The 19,367-nt window shown below is 29.8% G+C and overlaps 2 protein-coding genes across 2 annotated transcripts; both read left to right on the top strand.

The window, feature by feature from the left end:
- Positions 1 to 11,840: 11,840 nt before the first annotated feature.
- Positions 11,841 to 13,547, top strand: LOC117917150 (UDP-glycosyltransferase 71K1-like). The gene has a single exon (XM_034833400.1). The coding sequence runs from the start codon at positions 11,878 to 11,880 to the stop codon at positions 13,321 to 13,323; it is 1,446 nt and encodes a 481-aa protein (XP_034689291.1). The 5' UTR covers positions 11,841 to 11,877; the 3' UTR covers positions 13,324 to 13,547.
- A 2,534-nt stretch (positions 13,548 to 16,081) lies between these two features.
- On the top strand, positions 16,082 to 17,670 carry LOC117915865 (UDP-glycosyltransferase 71K1-like). The gene has a single exon (XM_034831600.1). It carries the CDS (start codon positions 16,163 to 16,165, stop codon positions 17,570 to 17,572), a length of 1,410 nt encoding a protein of 469 aa, XP_034687491.1. The 5' UTR covers positions 16,082 to 16,162; the 3' UTR covers positions 17,573 to 17,670.
- The last annotated feature ends 1,697 nt before the right edge of the window (positions 17,671 to 19,367 follow it).

Raw genomic sequence — 19,367 nt, 5'->3', positions numbered from 1 at the left:
CACTAAGTAATTGTAGAAGGTACGAATAATGTGAGGAATCTTCACATTCTTAGCACCCTTCGTCACATTCTCTTTACCCTCGAAAATTTTACAAATTTTCAAACTTTTCAATTTTTTTTTTCCACATGGAAATACAATAATATTATTTATTGATACTAATTAAGCTTAGAAATGATGGAAATTACTATTAAAAGAAATTAAAAAAATTACTCTTAAAGAAATTATGGAAGTTCATACCATCTCTTAGAAAGTTCGTACCCACTCTTAGAAAGCTCGTACCCTCTCTTAGAAAGTTCGTACCCACTCTTAGAAAGCTCGTATCCTCTCTTAGAAAGTTCGTACCATCTCTTAGAAAGTTCGTACCATCTTTTAGAAAGTTCGTACCCGGTCTTAGAAAGTTCGTACCCTCTCTTACAAAGTTCGTACCCGGTCTTAGAAAGTTTGTACCCGATCTTAGAAAGTTCGTACCATCTCTTAGAAAGTTCGTACCCTCTCTACCCTGTTTTAGAAAGTTCGTACACACTCTTAGGAAGTTCGTACCCTGTTTTAGAAAGTTCGTACCCTGTTTTAGAAAGTTCGTACCCACTCTTAGAAAGTTCGTACCCTCTCTTACAAAATATTGATGACAATTTCATAACAAATTACTAAATGCTCTCAATTTAATTAAAAATAACTCAGAAAAAATTAGAAAGTTCGTACTCTCTCTTAGAAAGTTCGTACCCTGTCTTAGAAAGTTCGTACATTCTCTTAGAAAGTTTGTACCCGGTCTTAGAAAGTTCGTACACTGTCTTAGAAAGTTCGTACCCGGTCCTAGAAAGTTCGTACCCGGTCCTAAAAAGTTCGTACACTCTCTTAGAAAGTTCGTACCCTCTCTTAGAAAGTTCGTACTCTCTCTTAGAAAGTTCGTACCCGGTCTTAGAAAGTTCGTACCATCTCTTAGAAAGTTCGTACACTCTCTTAGAAACTTCGTACACTCTCTTAGAAAGTTCGTACCTTCTTTTAGCAAGTTCGTACCAATTCTTAGGAAGTTCGTACCCTTTCTTAGAAAGTTCGTACTCTCTCTTAGAAAAGTTCGTACCCTATCTTAGAAAGTTCGTACCCGGTCTTAGAAAGTTCGTACCCTGTCTTAGAAAGTTCGTACCCTATCTTAGAAAGTTCGTACCCTCTCTTAGAAAGTTCGTATCCTCTCTTAGAAAGTTCGTACCCACTCTTAGAAAGTTCATACCCTCTCTTACAAAATATTGATGACAATTTCATAACAAATTACTAAATGCTCTCAATTTAATTAAAAATAACTCAGAAAAAAATTAAAAAATCTAGATATTATAAATCATTATAAATTTAAATGTCATTTAACATGACATTTCTACCTACAATAGTTATATGTAAATGGGAAAAAAAAAAAATCAAATGTTACCTTTTAGCATTTGTAATCACTTGACATCCTTCAAGACATATAAAGCTTCATCTTCAAATTTAATCTATGAACAAAAAAAAAAAAAAAAATTATATAATAATATTAATAACAATTTGATAACAAAATTTTATAATAAACTCATAAAAAATTCTAAAATCGTTATTTAACATCACATTTCTTCCTACAACAATTATATTTGGATAAAAAAATATCAAATATTACCTTTGACACTTGTAATCACTTGAAATCCTTCATCTTCTTCATATAATACAAATTTTAAATTTTCTCTCTCAAAAAGTTTTGAACTTGATCTTGAAATTTGATTCATCAAAATACATCTTACATATTTTGTAATTTTGTAGTTGAAATTATTTAATTTTCATATTAAATTACTATTTTTTTTTATATATATGAATAATGAGAGTATAAGAGTAGTAGATAAGATTTTCTTTTTTTAGATAGAGTTAGGTAATACATTAAATAATAAATTATATTTGATATTTAATAATAAATTATAAAAAAGTTGTAATATTTAGATATATATAAAATGCATGTGATTATTTCTTACCAACAAGTCATCTTTACCTGTTTGACAAGTTTTTATAAATTTTTTAATGATATGTACTTTACACATGTCATATTTTTATTGGGGTCAAATGTGGGTAGGTACCCCCAAAATGAAGAGTGGGTACCATAGAACAACCCGCGTTTGCGATAGGAAGAAGAAAAATTCAAGAGCGGGTCATTCAATGGTACCGACAAGTGCTTTTTGTTACCATACCTCCATTTTTTAACCAATAAGAATAAGCCACATGTAAGGTATGGATGAATAAAAAATTAAAAAAAACCAATACTACAAGTTACCAACCGGTGACTGTCTTTTTAAGCAATCTCATGCTTACATTTAAATTATCTTTACAACCACCAACTATATTATTGAACAATTTATTTTATAAAAATTGTAAAATATTTAAAATTTTGTAAAAATAATAATTTTGTGAAATAAAATTTGCCACTTATTTTATGATATAAGGGTTTATTATAATTAAATTAAAATGAGTATTTTTTTAATTAAAATTTAGAATTATGATCAATCAATTATTAATTAAAAATTGTATTATTAATTTTTTTATTAATTGTAATATAATTTTTTTTATGGGAAGGATGGGATTAAATATTGAAAGTATTTTTTGGAGGTGGAAAAAAAATCTTAAAATAAAAAATTTGAGAATTTTGGAGAGTATTGTGGGAATGGTACAAAAATGTGAAAAAAAATTTCTGTGTTTTTAATTTCAATTTTTTTTTGTGTCTAACTTCTATCATTTCTAAGGATGATTAGTATGCCTAAGCAATATTGAAACTATTAGAAGTGACAAAAAAAATTAATTTAAAAAAAAATAGAAGGTAGGAAAAATGTGAGTGTAATTAGTTTTTTTTAAAGAATATCATAACTATTTGGAGTTGGAATTTTTTTTAAATAAATTTTAAAATAAGTTTCATTTGTTAATTAGTATTTGAAAATTTTATTATTAATTTTTTATTGTAAATTTGATTATTTTTGTTGGGATAAGATTGAATGAAATATTAAAAGTAGGAAAACCAATACAATGGCTAATTGAAGCTGAAAAAGAAATTGTATGATTTCAATTAATTCTAAGCATAATTTGAGCTCTCTCCAATTTTTTAGTGTATGTGGACCCCGCATTTCGGCTCATGTGTTTTCCACTCGATGGCGAGCTTGATTTTACCTTGAAAATGATTTTATTATTTAAAAAAATGACTTGGAGTCGCCACTTATTTTTGTTTTATTATTTTTTTAAAAGGGTAAACAAAATAAGAAAGAAAACCCTAAGTGTGACTCCTCATTTTGGAAAAGGTGATCTACGAAAAACTGGATCGGGTTCGGGGGTCAGGTTACTTATCAGGAAGGTACGGTAAAGACCATAGCACCCCTCTAAGTCCCTAAAGTCGAGTTTCTACTAATAAAATGAAGCTGACATGACAATCAATAGGAAAATCAATGGATACTCGAGTCGATTATGTACATATGGGAATCAGAACATGCATAGAGAATGACCAGAATAGGAACGGATGCATACCTGGGCCACGAACGAGCAATGCGCTATCATAAAAACAGAGTCAGTGCACAATATGGAGCACGAAATATATCACATGCGTTACCAAACATAAATTAAAATTGTTCGAAGGAAAACTGACTTTTTGAAATTCATTTTGAAAATCGGAGTTTTAGAGATTATTTGAAAATTGGATTTTTAGAAATTAAATATAAGAATGAGAATTTTAGAAATTAAATTCGAAAGGAATTGGAATTTCAGATAACTAAATTTGGGAATCGGAATTTTAAAGAATTATTTAAAGGCGGAATTTTAATAAATAAATAAGTGAATAAATAAATGAATGGAATAATAATAATGATGAAATAATAAAGATTAGGTAAATAATTGCAAAAAAAAATAGAATTTTAGAGATTGGAGATTGAATTTAGAGATTTAAATTTTGGGAAATTATTTGGAGATGAGATTTTAAATGTATGAATAAGTGAATAAATAAATGAACGGGATAATAATAATAACGATAATAATCATTAAACAGCTGAATGTGAATAGTGAAATTTTTGAGATTGAAAATTAAATTTGGAAAACGGAATTTTGAAAAATTGAACTTTAATTATTGGAATTTGTAAAATAAATTAATGGAATGATAATAATAATAATGAGAATAATATTTAAATGAATGAACGTGAATAGTGGAATCTTTGAGATTGAAAATTAAATTCGGAAGTCAGATTTTTCAAGAATTGAATTTTAATGATTTGAACTTTTAAAAGAAATAAATAAATAAATATGGAATAATAATAATAATAATAATAACAAAAATAATGGTTAAGCGAATGGACGTGAATAGTGAAATTTTTTATATTGAAAATTAAATTCGGAAGTAAGATTTTTGAATAATTGAACTTTAATAATTTGACTTTTTAAAATAAATAAATAAATAAATAAAATGAACGTGAATAGTGGAATTTTTGAGATTTAAAATTAAATTTGAAAATCGGAATTTTGAAAAATTACTTGAAAGTGGAAATTTGAGGATTAAGTCTAAGAAAAGGGCATTTTGAAGATTTATTTGAGAATGAAATTTTTGAAGATTTGATTTGAAAGGAAATGGAGTTGCGAAAATTTATTTGAAGGTGACATTTAAAAAAAAAGATGAAATTCAGAATTATGGAACTTTTGGGATATTAGAATTAAAAATTGAATTTTGGGAAAACTAAATTTATAGTTAGAGTTCTAGAAAATTATTTTGAGAATTAAATTTTGAAAAATTAAAATTAAAATATTGGAATTTTGGAAAATTGAATTTTAGATCTGAAGTTTCGTAAGCTGAATTTAAAAAATCGCATTTTACGAGATTATTTTGGAAAGGGTACGTGTATATATATATATTCTTAAATAAAATAATGAATAAATAAATAAAATAAATGAATGAATTCGGAACGTTGAGATTTTTAAAAGAATTATTTGATAACAGAACTTTCAAAAAAATGAAAATTTTAACATGAAAAATGGAATTAAGAAGATGGCACCCGGGAGAAAAGAGAAAAAAAATTAATAATAAACCCCCTTGAGGCCTACTGGACCCATGCCACTAATGAATAAAAAATAATAAACTCATGTCTTTGACTTTTATTCACCAATTTCTTTAAACATGCCATCAAAACAAAAGGGCTTCAGCAAATATTTGCTCGTTATCACTGTTGCTCCAACCTGAACTCAAAGAATAAATTTGAGTTCCCTCTACAGAAACATCAAATAGAGGTTCCCGGTCAAAACTAGGTTCATTAACCAGTCCAAAGAATACTCTCACTGAATAATGCCCCCTGGGGCACCCTATTGATAATGCAGAAATTCTCAGGACCTCCAGATGGAGGAAAATAACGGAGAGTTTTAGGAGGAGGAGAGATGAGACCGGGAATTATTGCATTAACATTTCAAGAACCATCTGAAAAAAATGAGACTGTGCTGTTCGGAGACGACAACACTCTTCCGTCGTCCGCATCCTCGGCAGTCGCGACAGCCACCAGAAACCAGTTCACGTTCCGCGCCCTCTCGGATCCATCTGACGAACTATGTTCAGACATCAGATTATCAGCGAGCCACAGGAAGCGAAACTGCGAAGAAGGATGGTGGCGAGAAACAGGGGAAAATAAAGAAAAACAGAGTATGTGCATAAAAATATAATATCATTGAATCTGACTCCACTTTACCAAGGTAAAAAAGGGCTTATCAACCAGAATGGTGAGAGGGTTCGAGCGATCTCGACAAACAAGAAAATGGTATAGCCATCACACAGCTCATATATAGCATGGTCATCATACAACTCATGTGGGGAAAACAGGGGCCAAGCAATACATGGAATGAGGAGTAGATTTAACACATTAAATAATCCGAACAAGCATCCAAAAATCATGAAGAGTTAAGGTATAGCTGAAAATAGAACAAAATGAGTTAAAAATGGAGAACCTAAGGTGCGAAATAATCAAACTTGGGCGATTCCTCCCTTGCTCTTCTCTTACAGTTTTCTTGAAAGGCTCCTCTCCAGCTGAAATGAGCAAGGAGATTGCTGCATTTTTTCCTCACCTCTCCTCTCTAGTTCCGTCCCCAAAAGAAAAAAAATCCCTCTTCTGGTTTCTGCCAAACTCCCCTAAAATCCCCCTTCTTCCCGTCCCATCTCGCCGTAAAAAAACCTGCCCATCTCGTCCTATTATCTCATCATTTTTGTTGTGATAGTGGAAACTTTCATGCAAACAAGGTTAATTTAATAAGACAAAGATAAAACAATCATATATACCGAACATGAGGTTTTAACGTGGTTCGACCAACCATACCTATGTTGACGGATGAGAGAGAATCATTTCACTATACAATAGAGGATGATAGAATCAAATACATTTATTGGGTTCCCGAAACATCCCATGTTTCCCTACTCTTTGTATCCATACCCTATCATGAGCTCTTTTGCTTCATTGGGTACTTCTCGTTCTTTCTCACATCTCTATCCGACTCATTTCCATCTTATAACTTTGTCCCCTCATGACCTAGAATATTTATAGAAATATTTCCAACAACCTTCCTTATTCTATAAGGAAGTCTAGTATTACAATAATATATCAACCTAGAAATATTTTATATAATATTCTTTATAAAAATGAATATTACTAATTAGGAATTTAAGACAATTCCCAACAATCTCCACTTTGTACCAAATTTCATAAAGTCAATCTTCAATCTCTCATTGACACAAGCTTTTTGTATCATATCACCATGAGAGAGCAATCGACTCCACCTTCAACTAAAATTCCTTTTGTCTTCGTCTTGTGTGATCTGTAATCTTTTGCTCTTCTATAAATCTTCAACCCAAGCTTTGATATCGTTTGTTGTGATAGTGACAGCTTTCATGCAAATAAGGTTAATTCAACAACACAAAAATAAAACAATCACACATAAGGTACACAAGGTTTTAACGTGGTTCGGCCAACCATGCCTACGTCCACGAATGAGAAAGAATCATTTTACTATTCAATAGAAAATATTACAGAGGATAGAACCAAATATAATTATTGAGTTCCTTGAGTTCTTAAAACATCCATTGTTTCCCCACCACGAGTCATCTCGCTCCACCGGATACCTCCCATTCTTTCTCACATCTCTATCCACATCCTATAGTCTCTATAGGCCTATCTCTATCTCATAACTTTTTTCCCTCATGACTTATAATATTTATAGAGATATTTCCAACAACCTTCCTTATTTTATAAAAAAAAATCTAATATTATAATAATATATCAACTTATAAATATTCTATATAATATTCTTTATAAAAATGAATATTTTACTAATTAGGAATTTAGGACAATTCCCAACAATTTTTAAGCTTAATTAGTATTAGTAAAAAATATTGTTGTATTTTCAAGTGGAAATATTTTTTTGAAAAATTCAAAAAATTGTAAAATTTTAATAGTACAAATTCTTTGTATCTGTCATCACATTTTTTGTACTCATACTTACATTCTTCATATCCTTTACAATTATTTAGTGTTTTAATTTTATTTTTTTTAGGATAATTTCTATCATTTCTAAGTTTAATTAATATTAATAAACAATATTATTGTATTTTCAAGTGAAAAATTGTAAAAATTCAAAGGTACGAAGAATGTGAAGAAATGTACGAAGAATATAAGGATTTCTTACATTCTTCGTACTTTTCCTCACATTCTTTGTACTATTTCCAATTTTTTTAGTATTTTAATTTTAAATTTTTTTTGAGAATAATTTCAATCATTTCTAAGGTTAATTAAATATCAATAAACAATATTATTATATTTAGAAATGAAAAAAAATTCAAAAAATATGAAAAATTGTCAAATTTCCATGGTACGAAGAATGTGAGGATTTCTCATATTCTTCGTACCATTTCTCACATTATTTGTACCCTTACTCACATTTGTCGTACCTTTTACAATTACTCAGTGTTCTAAAATTTTAATTTTTTTAGGATAATTTCTATCATTTTTAAGCTTAATTAATATCAATAAACAATATTACTGTATTTTCAAGTGGAAAAAAAATTCAAAAATTCAAAAAATTGAAAAATTTAAGGGTACGAAGAATGTGAAGAATGGTATGAAAAATATGAGGATTTCTCACATTCTTCGTATCCTCTTCCATTTTTTAGTATTTTAATTTTTTTTAGGATAATTTCCATCATTTTTAAACTTAATTAGCATCAATAAATAATATTATTATATTTCTAAGTGAAAAAAAATTAAAAAAATATGAAAAATTGTCAAATTTCCAGGGTACGAAAAATGTGAAGAATGGTACGAAAAATGTGAGGATTTCTCATATTTTTTGTACTCTTCCTCACATTCTTCGTACATTTATTCACATTTTTCATACCATTTACAATTACGTAGTCTTTTAAAATTTTATTTTTTTTAAGGATAATTTTCATCATTTTTGAGCTTAATTAATATCAATAAACAATATTATTACATTTTCAAGTGGGAAAAAAAATTGTAAAATTTCAAGGGTACGAAGAATGTGAAGAAGAGTATGAAGAATATAAGGATTTCTCACTCTTTGTATCCCTCCTTACATTCTTCGAACTCTCTCCAATTTTTATTTTTTTTTTAGGATAATTTTAATTGTTTCTAAGCTTAATTAGTATCAACAAACAATATTATTATATTTCCAAGTAGAAAAAAAATAAAAAAAAAATGTGAAAATTTGTCAAATTTTCATAGTACGAAGAATGTGAGAATTTATCATATTTTTCGTACCCTTCCTCACATTCATCGTATCATTCTTCACATTTTTTATACTCTTACTTACATTCTTTGTACCCTTTACAATTACACAGTGTTTTTAAAAATTTTAATTTTTTTTAAGGATAATTTTCATCCCTTTTAAGCTTAAGCTTAATTAATATCAATAAACAATATTATTGCATTTTCTTCGTATCATTCCTCACATTCTTCGTATCATTCTTCACATTTTTTATATTCTTACTTACATTCTTTGTACCCTTTACAATTACTCAATGTTTTTAAAAATTTTAATTTTTTTTAAGGGTAATTTTGATCCCTTTTAAGCTTAAGCTTAATTAATATCAATAAACAATATTATTGCATTTTCAAGAGGAAAAAAATTTTGAAAAAATAAAAAAATTGTAAAATTTCAAAGATACGAAGAATGTGAAGAATGGTATGAAGAATATGAGGATTTCTCACATTCTTTGTACCTTTCCTCACATTCTTCGTACTCTCTCCAATTTTTTAGTTTTTTTAAAAAATCTTTTTATGACAATTTCCATAATTTCTAAGCTTAATTAGTATTAATAAACAATATTATTATATTTCCAAGTGGAAAAAAAATTAAAAATATGACAAATTGTCAAATTTCCAAGGTACGAAGAATGTGAGGAATGATATAAAGAATGTGAAGATTTCTTATATTCTTCGACCTTTCCTCACATTCTTTGTACTCTTCATCACATTCTTTATACCTTTGTTCACATTCTTTATACCCTTTACAATTACTTTGTTTTAAAATTTTAATTTTTTTATGATAATTTCCATTATTTCTAAGCTTAATTAATATCAATAAACAATATTATTGTATTTTCAAGTGGAAAAAAATTTGAAAAATTATAAAATTTCAAGGATGTGAAAAAATGTGAAGAAGGGTACGAAGAATATGAGGATTTCTTACACTATTCGTATCCTTCTTCACATTCTTTGTACTTTTTTCAAATTTTATTTTTTTTAGGATAATTCCCATCATTTCTAAGCTTAATTACCATCAATAAACAATATAATTATATTTCCAAGTAGAAAAAAAAATAAAAAATATAAAAAATTGTCAAATTTTCACTATACGAAGAATATGAGGAATGGTACGAAGAATGTGAGAATTTCTTATATTCTTCATTCCATTCCTTACATTTTTTTTGTACCCTTACTCACATTCTTCGTACCATTTACAATTACTTAGTGTTTTAAAATTTTAATTTTTTTGAGGATAATTTCCATCATTTCTAAACTTAATTAATATCAATAAAAAATATTATTATATTTTCAAGTGGAAAAAAAAATTCAAAAATGTGAAAAATTGTAAAATTTTAAGGGGACGAAGAATATGAGGATTTCTCACATTCTTCATACCTTTCCTCACATTCTTTGTACTCTCCCAATTTTTTAGTGTTTTAATTTTTTAATTTTTTAAAGGATAATTTCCGTAATTTCTAAGTTTAATTAGTATCGATAGACAATATTATTGTATTTTTAAGTGGAAAAAATCGAAAAATTGTAAAATTTCGAGGGTATAAAGAATGTGAGAAATTGTACGAAGAATGTGAGGATTCCTTACATTTTTCGTACCATTCCTCACATTCTTCGTACCATTTTCAATTTTTAATATTTTAATTTTTAAACTTCTATTAAGGATAATTTCCATCATTTCAAAGCTTAATTAATATCAATAAATAGTATTATTGTATTTCCATGTAGAAAAAAAATTAAAAGTTTAAAAAATTGTAAAATTTTCAAGGGTAAAGAAAATGTGATGAAAGGTGCTAAGAATGTGAGGCTTCCTCACATTATTTGTATAATTTCTTCACATTATTCGCACCTTCTATAATTACTTAGTGTTTTAAGTTTTTTTTTTTAAGAATAATTTTCATCATTTCTAAGCTTGATTAGTATTAATAAATAATATAATTTGTATTTCTAAGTGGAAAAAAATTGAAAAATTCGAAAAATTGTTAAATTTCGAGGGTACAGAGAATGTGAGGTGAAGTATGAAGAATGTGAAGATTGCTCACATTCTTCATACCCATAACTTAGTGTTTGAAATTTTAAATTTTAAATTTTAATTTAAAAAAATAATTTTCATCATTTCTAAACTTAATTAATATCAATAAATAATATTATTGTGAGGAAGGGTACGAAGAGTGTAAGGATTCCTTATATTTTTTTATATATTTCCTCACATTTTTCATATACTCTTTAATTTTTTATTGTTTTAATTTTTAAATTTTTTTAGGATAATTTACATCATTTCCAATTTTAATTTTTTTTAATTCTTTTTTTTTAACAATTCTATCAATAATAACTCAAAATAATATTATTAAACTATGTTATTGTCATTTCAAGTTAAAAAGTAAATCTGAAATTTTAAAAATATAAATAATTAAGGTATGAAAAATATGAGAACGGTACCAAAAAAGTGATAAATATATGTTGGTACTTTCATCACATTTTTCACATTGATTTTTAATTTTTAATTTTTTGAAATTACATATTTATTTTCCAAAATACTATCATTGCTAACTCAAAAGAGTATTAGTAATTTATTTTACTATAATTTTAATTTGAAAACCTTAAATTTAAAAAATGTAAAATTTGGAGAGTACAAAAATAATTAAAATGATGTAATTACCTAAACTTTACATATGCTTATTAAAATGTTGAATTTTAAAGCAAATACACATTTCATATTAAAAATTACCATATTCATTTTTATGTTGAATTTAAATGTTTAATAATTTATTAAAAATAAAATAATGTACTCATGATATATGATGATTTTTTTTAATAAAAATATGTTTTCAAATTTTATATCAATTTCATTTTTATTTTTTTTAAATTCTATTTTTATCTCAATATTTCTCTCATATTTATTTTATTTAAAACCAAAATTATTAAGAATGGACGAAGAAATTAAAGGAGACGAGTGAAGGCCATAACCGGTTCTTCCCTTAACCGGTTAAGTGCAATTTTTATTTCAAATTTAAAATGGATGACGTAATCTTGGACATGCGATGGCTTAAAAACTTTTCGGTACGGTACTGAAGGAGGTACCATAGGATTTTCGGAGATGCAGAAAGCAGAGCTGGTGTTCGTCCCAACTCCCGGCGCCGGTCACTACATATCCGCCGTAGAGTTCGCAAAGCGCTTAATCCACACAGACGATCGCTTCTCTGTTACCATACTCCATATGCGTTCATCACTCCATCCCCATACAGATCCATACAACACATCTCTCCTTGCCTCTGAAACCCATCTCCGTATCATTGACCTCCCTCCTGTAGATCCACCTCCATCCCATCTAATCCACAAATCTGTAGAACACTATATACTACTTTACTTTGAAAGCTTCATCCCTCATGTCAAAGATGCCATCACCCACCTTATGTCAAATCCAGACTCAGTCCCACTCGCCGGGTTAATCCTTGATTTCTTCTGTCTTCCCATGATTGATGTGGCCAAGGAACTGGGCCTCCCTTCTTATCTATACCTCACCTCTGGTGCTGGTTTTCTTGGCCTCATGCTCTACCTCCCAACTCGCCATAGCCAAATCGGCACTGAGTTTGAAGACTCGGATCCTGATCTGGAGCTCCGGAGTTTCGTCAACCCAGTTCCTGTTCGCGTTTTGCCTGAAGCCGTGAGTAACAAGCATGGTGGTTACGCTGCTTACATAAAGGTTGCTCAGAGGTTCAGAGAGGCTAGGGGCATTATAGTAAATACGTTTTCCGAGTTGGAGCCTTACGCCGTTGAGTCGTTCGCCGATGGTCAGACCCCCCCGGTGTACACGGTAGGACCGGTTCTTGACCTCGGGGGTCAGGCTCATTCCTGTTCAGACCGGGTTGACCACGGTAAGATCATGGGGTGGCTTGACGCTCAGCCGGAATCGTCCGTGGTGTTCCTCTGCTTTGGAAGCATGGGGACCTTCGACGCGCCCCAGGTGAGGGAGATCGCCCTTGGGCTCGAGCGCAGCGGCCACAGGTTCCTCTGGGCCCTGCGTCTGCTGAGGCTCGATGGCAAACTCGGTGGAAGCTCTGATGGCACGGAACTCAGCGATATCTTGCCTGAGGGGTTCCTGGATCGAATCGGAGAGAGGGGAATGATCTGCGAGTGGGCACCGCAAATGGAAGCGCTGAGCCACAAATCAATCGGAGGGTTCGTATCCCACTGCGGGTGGAACTCCATCTTAGAGAGCATATGGAACAGTGTACCGGTGGCGACCTGGCCCATGTATGCAGAACAGCAGCTGAATGCCTTTGGACTGGTGAAGGAACTGGGATTAGCAGTGGAAATGAGACTGGACTATCGACAGATTGGGGGAGAAGTAGTAATGGCGGAAGAGATAGATGGTGCAATAAGATGTGTGATGGAGCATGATAGCATGGTGAGGAAAAAGGTGAAAGAAATGGGAGAGATGAGCAGGAGGGCTGTGATGGACGGTGGGTCTTCCTCCAAGTCCCTTGGACGCCTGATCGCGGATATCATTAATCATCCCCAGTTCCCGACTAACACTAACTAGTTTATTGCTTTGTGTGATCACGTGGGCTTTCTTCTTTCCTTCGTAATAAAAAAATGTTAAATAAATGAATATAATAAAATAGAAGAGAGGCGGTGGAATAATTGAGTGGATTGGGTGTTGGACATGCCAAGACACAATCATTACTTCTCATAGCCTGGCCCACCACTGACCACACCGCAATTATTATATCATGAGGATGAAGTACAAAGTCATCATTTTATCAATTCTATGCTTATAACGTAATGTAATGAGCCCCGATTAGATTGGGTTTGAGAACAATACAAATTAGTAGGGCAGGTGCCACAAATTTTGGCATAACTGGCTTGTATTTTGGGTCGGATCAAATATTGGCCGGTCCAAACACAAGGCATTTTACGGTCTTACCCTTCATGAAAAATTTAAAGAAAGAATTAATGTCTTTTAATTTTTTTTATTAATATAAAAATAAAAAAAATAGATTAAAATATATCAAAATTTTCAATAATATACAAACATATATGTATGATACAAACATTTCAATGAAAACAAGAAGATATCACCGTGTTTTTTATCTTTGTTTGTGCTTAATTATAAAGCTGCCTTAACACACGCCTTAAAAAAAATCTTATAACATATTTTGTGTACACATTTATTGGTTATTTGATGCATTTAAAAGTGATTTAAGATTTTACTTTTTGAAATATTATAAGTAGTTTCATTCTTTCCTCCAAAGTAAATAAATAAAATTTTTAAATTAATTTAATTTCAGAGTTTGAGCAAATCCACAACATTTTTGTTCAATTAATGAAATGACATCGTAATTACATGTGAATTATCAAATAGATCTTCACAAAAATCAAGAGTGGAAAAAATTAATATAAGTAAAATCCAATTTTTTAAGAATTGAAAAAATTATTGATTTATGTTTAATGGTTGAACCTATGGTTAAATCAATATCATTATAAATATATAATTTATATATTATTAAAATTAAAAATAATTAAAAAATATATAAACAATTAAAAATTTTAAACATATTTTATCATCATTAATATTAATACCTTACATTGTGGTAAAGATAACAAAAAAAAAAAAAATTAAATTATTAGTCATTTTTATTTTATTAAATATGTACTTTTAATTATTAAGATAAAAAAAGATTTTATTCTTTAAATTTGATTGGATTTCAATACTTAAATAAATATTTTTTTATTTATATAATTTTGATATTTATTATAGATAAAACTTAAATATTTAATTCATTTTAAATTTTACAAATATATATATATATATATATATATATATATATATATATATTGTATTCGATTTATTAAGTTTGATAAAAATCAATTGGTGTATTAGAAGAGGATGAAAACTATTACCTTGTCGCTATTTCACATCACCACTCCCTCTCAACCTTGAACCTTAACCCCTTAATCGTCAATATAGATCTTTCCCCAATGACTCGATGCTATAACTCCTTAATCGAAATTCAAAAATGAAACAATTGAATTTTCTTCCTCAACCTCTTCTTTTTAATATTAGTTGTATCCGTTATAAGTTTCTTAACTTTCTAATATTAATTGGATTGGATTTTTAATTTTAAATTATTTTTAAAAGTTCGTAAATTTTATGAATCAAATATGATTTGATTTAAATTTATTTATCTAAAAAGAATTAAAAGGATTAAAGAAAAAAATGTATTTTAGACGGATCATATATGAGAATTTTTTAAATTAATAGATAAAAAGAATAAAATAATAAATATATCCCATTTTACTTTATCAATATTTTTATATAATTTTTGTTAAAATTATAATTTTATTCTGTCATAGATTTCTTTGAATTTTAAAAATAAGTGAAAATAATTTTAATTTATTATTGGAAAAATTATATTTATTTTGCTCTATATTTTAAATTATTTTTCAAAAACAACCATATGAATAATGCATAAAATTTTCTTTGTACAATTAGTGTATTTTCAAAAAGGACAAAATCCTTAATAAATGATAGTCTTATACACCCCTTTGTATAATTAGTGTATTTTTCTTATACAAATAATGTAACAACCTTATACAGTTAAATAAATTTCATATATATACATAAATTATGTCTACCATAAACTATATTCATAATGGTTTGACATTTAAAATAATTAAAACAAATAAAATGATATTTATTTATTTTTAATATAAAATGTAATTAAAAATAAGACAAAAATTATTATTTAAATCAAATTTATTTATTTATTTTCTTTTATTTTTGGAAATAAAAAAAAGAATAAAAAATTTATTTAACCATAAGAAATATAAATATAAGATAGGTTATAAAATATCAAATTTATTTATTTCATTTTATTTTATTTTTGAAATTAAAGAAAAAAAGAATAAAAAATTTATTCAACCATAAAAATATTAATATAAGATATGTTGGAATTAGAAATAATTCAAAATTTATTTACTTATTTCATTTTATTTATTTAAATTAGAAAATAATTTATTTTAATAGATCAAAATGTGCCCCTAATGTTTTACTTTGTTTAATAGTAAACATACAATATATATTAGTTTATTATTATTTTATATCCTTAATATCAATTAGATTGATATAAGGATGTTTGGACAATTTTGACTTAGGCACATTTCACCTCAAGCACAACTCTCACCTAGTTCTCATTGGATATTGAAAATTGTGTAGGAGCTATCGACACCATTACAGCCAAACCACAATAAAGGTGGGACCAGCCGACGAGACCATAAATCATTTCCCTTAGCAGGAAAAATATCAGCAAGGAAGAAGGTAAAGTTCTGCATCAAGAAAAGTAGGAATTCAGAAAAAGAAGAGACACCTGAGAATTGCAATGAAGAAAGCAGAGCTGGTGTTTGTCTCGGTAGCAGGCCGCGGTCACCTTGTATCAACTGTAGAATTCGCAAAACGCTTAATCCAAAGGGATGATCGCTTTTCGGTCACCATCCTCTCCATCAACTCCCCATTCGGCCCCGACGCGCATGGATACAACAAATCACACCTTGCTTTTGAACCCGGTCTCAGTTTGATCGATCTCCCTCCACAGGATCCCCCTCCACCTTACCTTAAAAAATCCATTGCACAATTCCTGTCAGTTTACATCGAGAGTTACATTCCTCATGTGAAAGACGCCATCATCAACCTCAAATCAACTCGGCCTCTCGCTGGGGTAGTCCTTGATTTTATATGCATCTCAATGATTGATGTGGCCAACGAACTGGGTCTTCCCTCATATCTGTTTCTAACCTCTGGTGCTGCTCTTGTTAGCCTCATGCTCTACCTTCCCACCCGCCATACACAAATCAGCACTGCCTTTGAGGACGCGGATCCTGAGTTGGTGATTCCAGGTTTCATAAACCCGGTTCCGGTTAGCGTTTTGCCTGAATCACTGAGGAACAAGCATGGTGGTTATGCCGCTTTTATAAAGGTTGCTCAGAGGTTTAGAGAGGCTAAGGGCATTATAATCAATACATTTACTGAGTTGGAGCCTTTCTTAGTGGGTTCCTTCTCCGACGGCCAAGCTCCTCCAGTGTACACGGTCGGACCAGTGCTTGACCTCGAGGGTCAGGCCCATTCTAGTGCAGACCGGGCTGACCATGATAAGGTCACGGCCTGGCTTGACACTCAGCCGGAATCCTCTGTGGTGTTCCTATGCTTTGGGAGTCTGGGCACCTTTGATGTACCCCAGGTGAGAGAGATCGCGCTTGGACTTGAGCGCTGCAGCCACAGGTTCCTGTGGTCTTTACGTCGGCCACCGCCAGATGGGAAGTTCGGTCGCCCGAGTGAAGGCACGAATCTGGATGAGATGTTGCCAGAAGGGTTCATGGAGCGTATCGGAGGAAAAGGAATGATCTGCGGTTGGGCACCACAAGTGAAAGTTCTGGCCCACGAAGCCATTGCTGGGTTTGTATCCCACTGCGGGTGGAACTCAATCTTAGAAAGTGTGTGGAACAGTGTGCCAATAGTCACATGGCCACTTTACGCAGAACAAAAGTTGAATGCATTTGAGATGGTGAAAGAACTAGGATTGGCAGTGGAGATGAGATTAGACTCCAGGTACGACGGAGATGTTGTGATGGCGGAGGAGATAGATGGAGCCGTAAGACGTGTGATGGAGGCTGATAGCACAGTGAGAAAGATGGTGAAAGAGATGGGAGAGAAGAGTAGGAGGGCTCTGATGGAGGGTGGATCTTCATACAATTCGTTTGAACGGTTGATCCATGCGATGATAAATACCCAGTAACTAGTACTTGCTTCTCGTCTTTCTATTATCAATTCCAGATGTTTGGAAGTGACTAAGGGTACTCCATAAAATTATTCTCAAAAAACTATTTTTGAAAACAGTTTTTAATTGTATTTTAATTTTTAGAATAAAGAACTATTTGGAATTTGGAATGCTTTCTAACTTATATTTTGTATGTTTAAAAATTAATTTTATTTCTAGGCGTTTTATTTTTAATTATTTTTTTATATTTAATCTATTGTTTTTAAAATAGTCAAATTCTAAATTTTAAACAAACCAACACCACCTTAACTTAACGTACTCTTATATTATAACCGCAAACAAATAAGATATAAAACACCTAATATTAAGAACCCATTTGATAGTGATTTTAGAAAGTATTTTTATATTTTTCAACTATTAAAATGATTAAAAATATTTTTAAAAATCACCATCAAAGTGTATTCTAAGAATACGTTTGACAGTGATTATAAGAAATATTTTTAACATTTGAAAGACGAAAATTTTCAAGTGTTATAAATGTTATAAACGCTTCTTAAAATCTCTATCAAACGCACTCTAAATCTAACAAAAATAATCATTTGAAAAAAAATATTCAAATATTTCTTCATGTTGCATACATGTTTTATACAATTTAGGTAATGAGTCATTTCACTTTAATTAACTATCAATAAGATAAGGCACTTAGTTAAATTATTGGAAAATACTATAGTTTCATAGTGGTGTTTAATGAATAAAATATCTGAACCATTGAATATATATATATATGATAAAATTTAAACGGTTGAATAAGGATATAATTGATTAAGATCAAAATATTAAGATACAAATAAATCAAATAAGGATGTAAAAAATGTAACCTAAAAATATATACTTCACACCATATGATTGATTTTGTTAGGTACAAAAAAAAATGTCCTTTAATATATTAGCCAAACCCTCAATTATAACCATAATTAATTTAAATAACAAAAACATGTCCCTTCCACATGCTATTTATTTTTATTTTTAATGAAAAGAAACTATAGAATATCTACCTAAGGGATTGAAGGACGAATCATGAACCGTAATGTTACAAGAAACCAATGGAGCTCAATTTGGTGGGGCCTTGCTGGTAGGGAGAGGAACCGCACCCTCCTTCCATGTTCGTTTTTAATCCACTTCCCCGTCCTTGCTGCCTATGCAATGAAGTCCAGAGCCCAGACACCTTTAGCGTCACATCATTCTTTAGATATTTTAGGTTGCGGGTCCTCTTCCATACACTTCTGGGACCGTGATATTGTCAATATTGATACCTAGAATTTAAGGGGTTTGACAATTTGCTATCTATATAAAATATCTCTGAAGTCTGATATAGAATTTTCTTTCCTCTTTATGACAAGGGATTGTGCCATCTTGAATGTGTGGAAGTATGATCATGTGGAGGTATGCCATCTTGAAAGACGCTGCATTGTCATGTTGTGAATTATCAAATAGATCTTCACAAAAATCAGGGTGGAGAAAATTATTATAAGAAAAATCCAATTTTTTTTAGAATTGAAAAAATTATTGATTCATGATTTAATAGTCGGACTTATGATTAAATTAATAACATTATAAATATATAATTTATATATCATTAGAATTAAAAATAATTATAAGAAATTAGAAAACATATAAACAATTAAAATTCTAAACATATTTCATCATTTTATCATCATAAATATTAATTGCTTAGATTATGATAAAATTAACACAATAATTTACTAACTTATTAGTCAATTTGATTTCATTAAATATGTACTTTTAATGATTA

The sequence above is a fragment of the Vitis riparia genome, chromosome 6, assembly GCF_004353265.1.
Source record: "Vitis riparia cultivar Riparia Gloire de Montpellier isolate 1030 chromosome 6, EGFV_Vit.rip_1.0, whole genome shotgun sequence".
NCBI classification, from domain to species: domain Eukaryota; kingdom Viridiplantae; phylum Streptophyta; class Magnoliopsida; order Vitales; family Vitaceae; genus Vitis; species Vitis riparia.
This window is presented reverse-complemented; position numbering and strand designations above follow the sequence as displayed.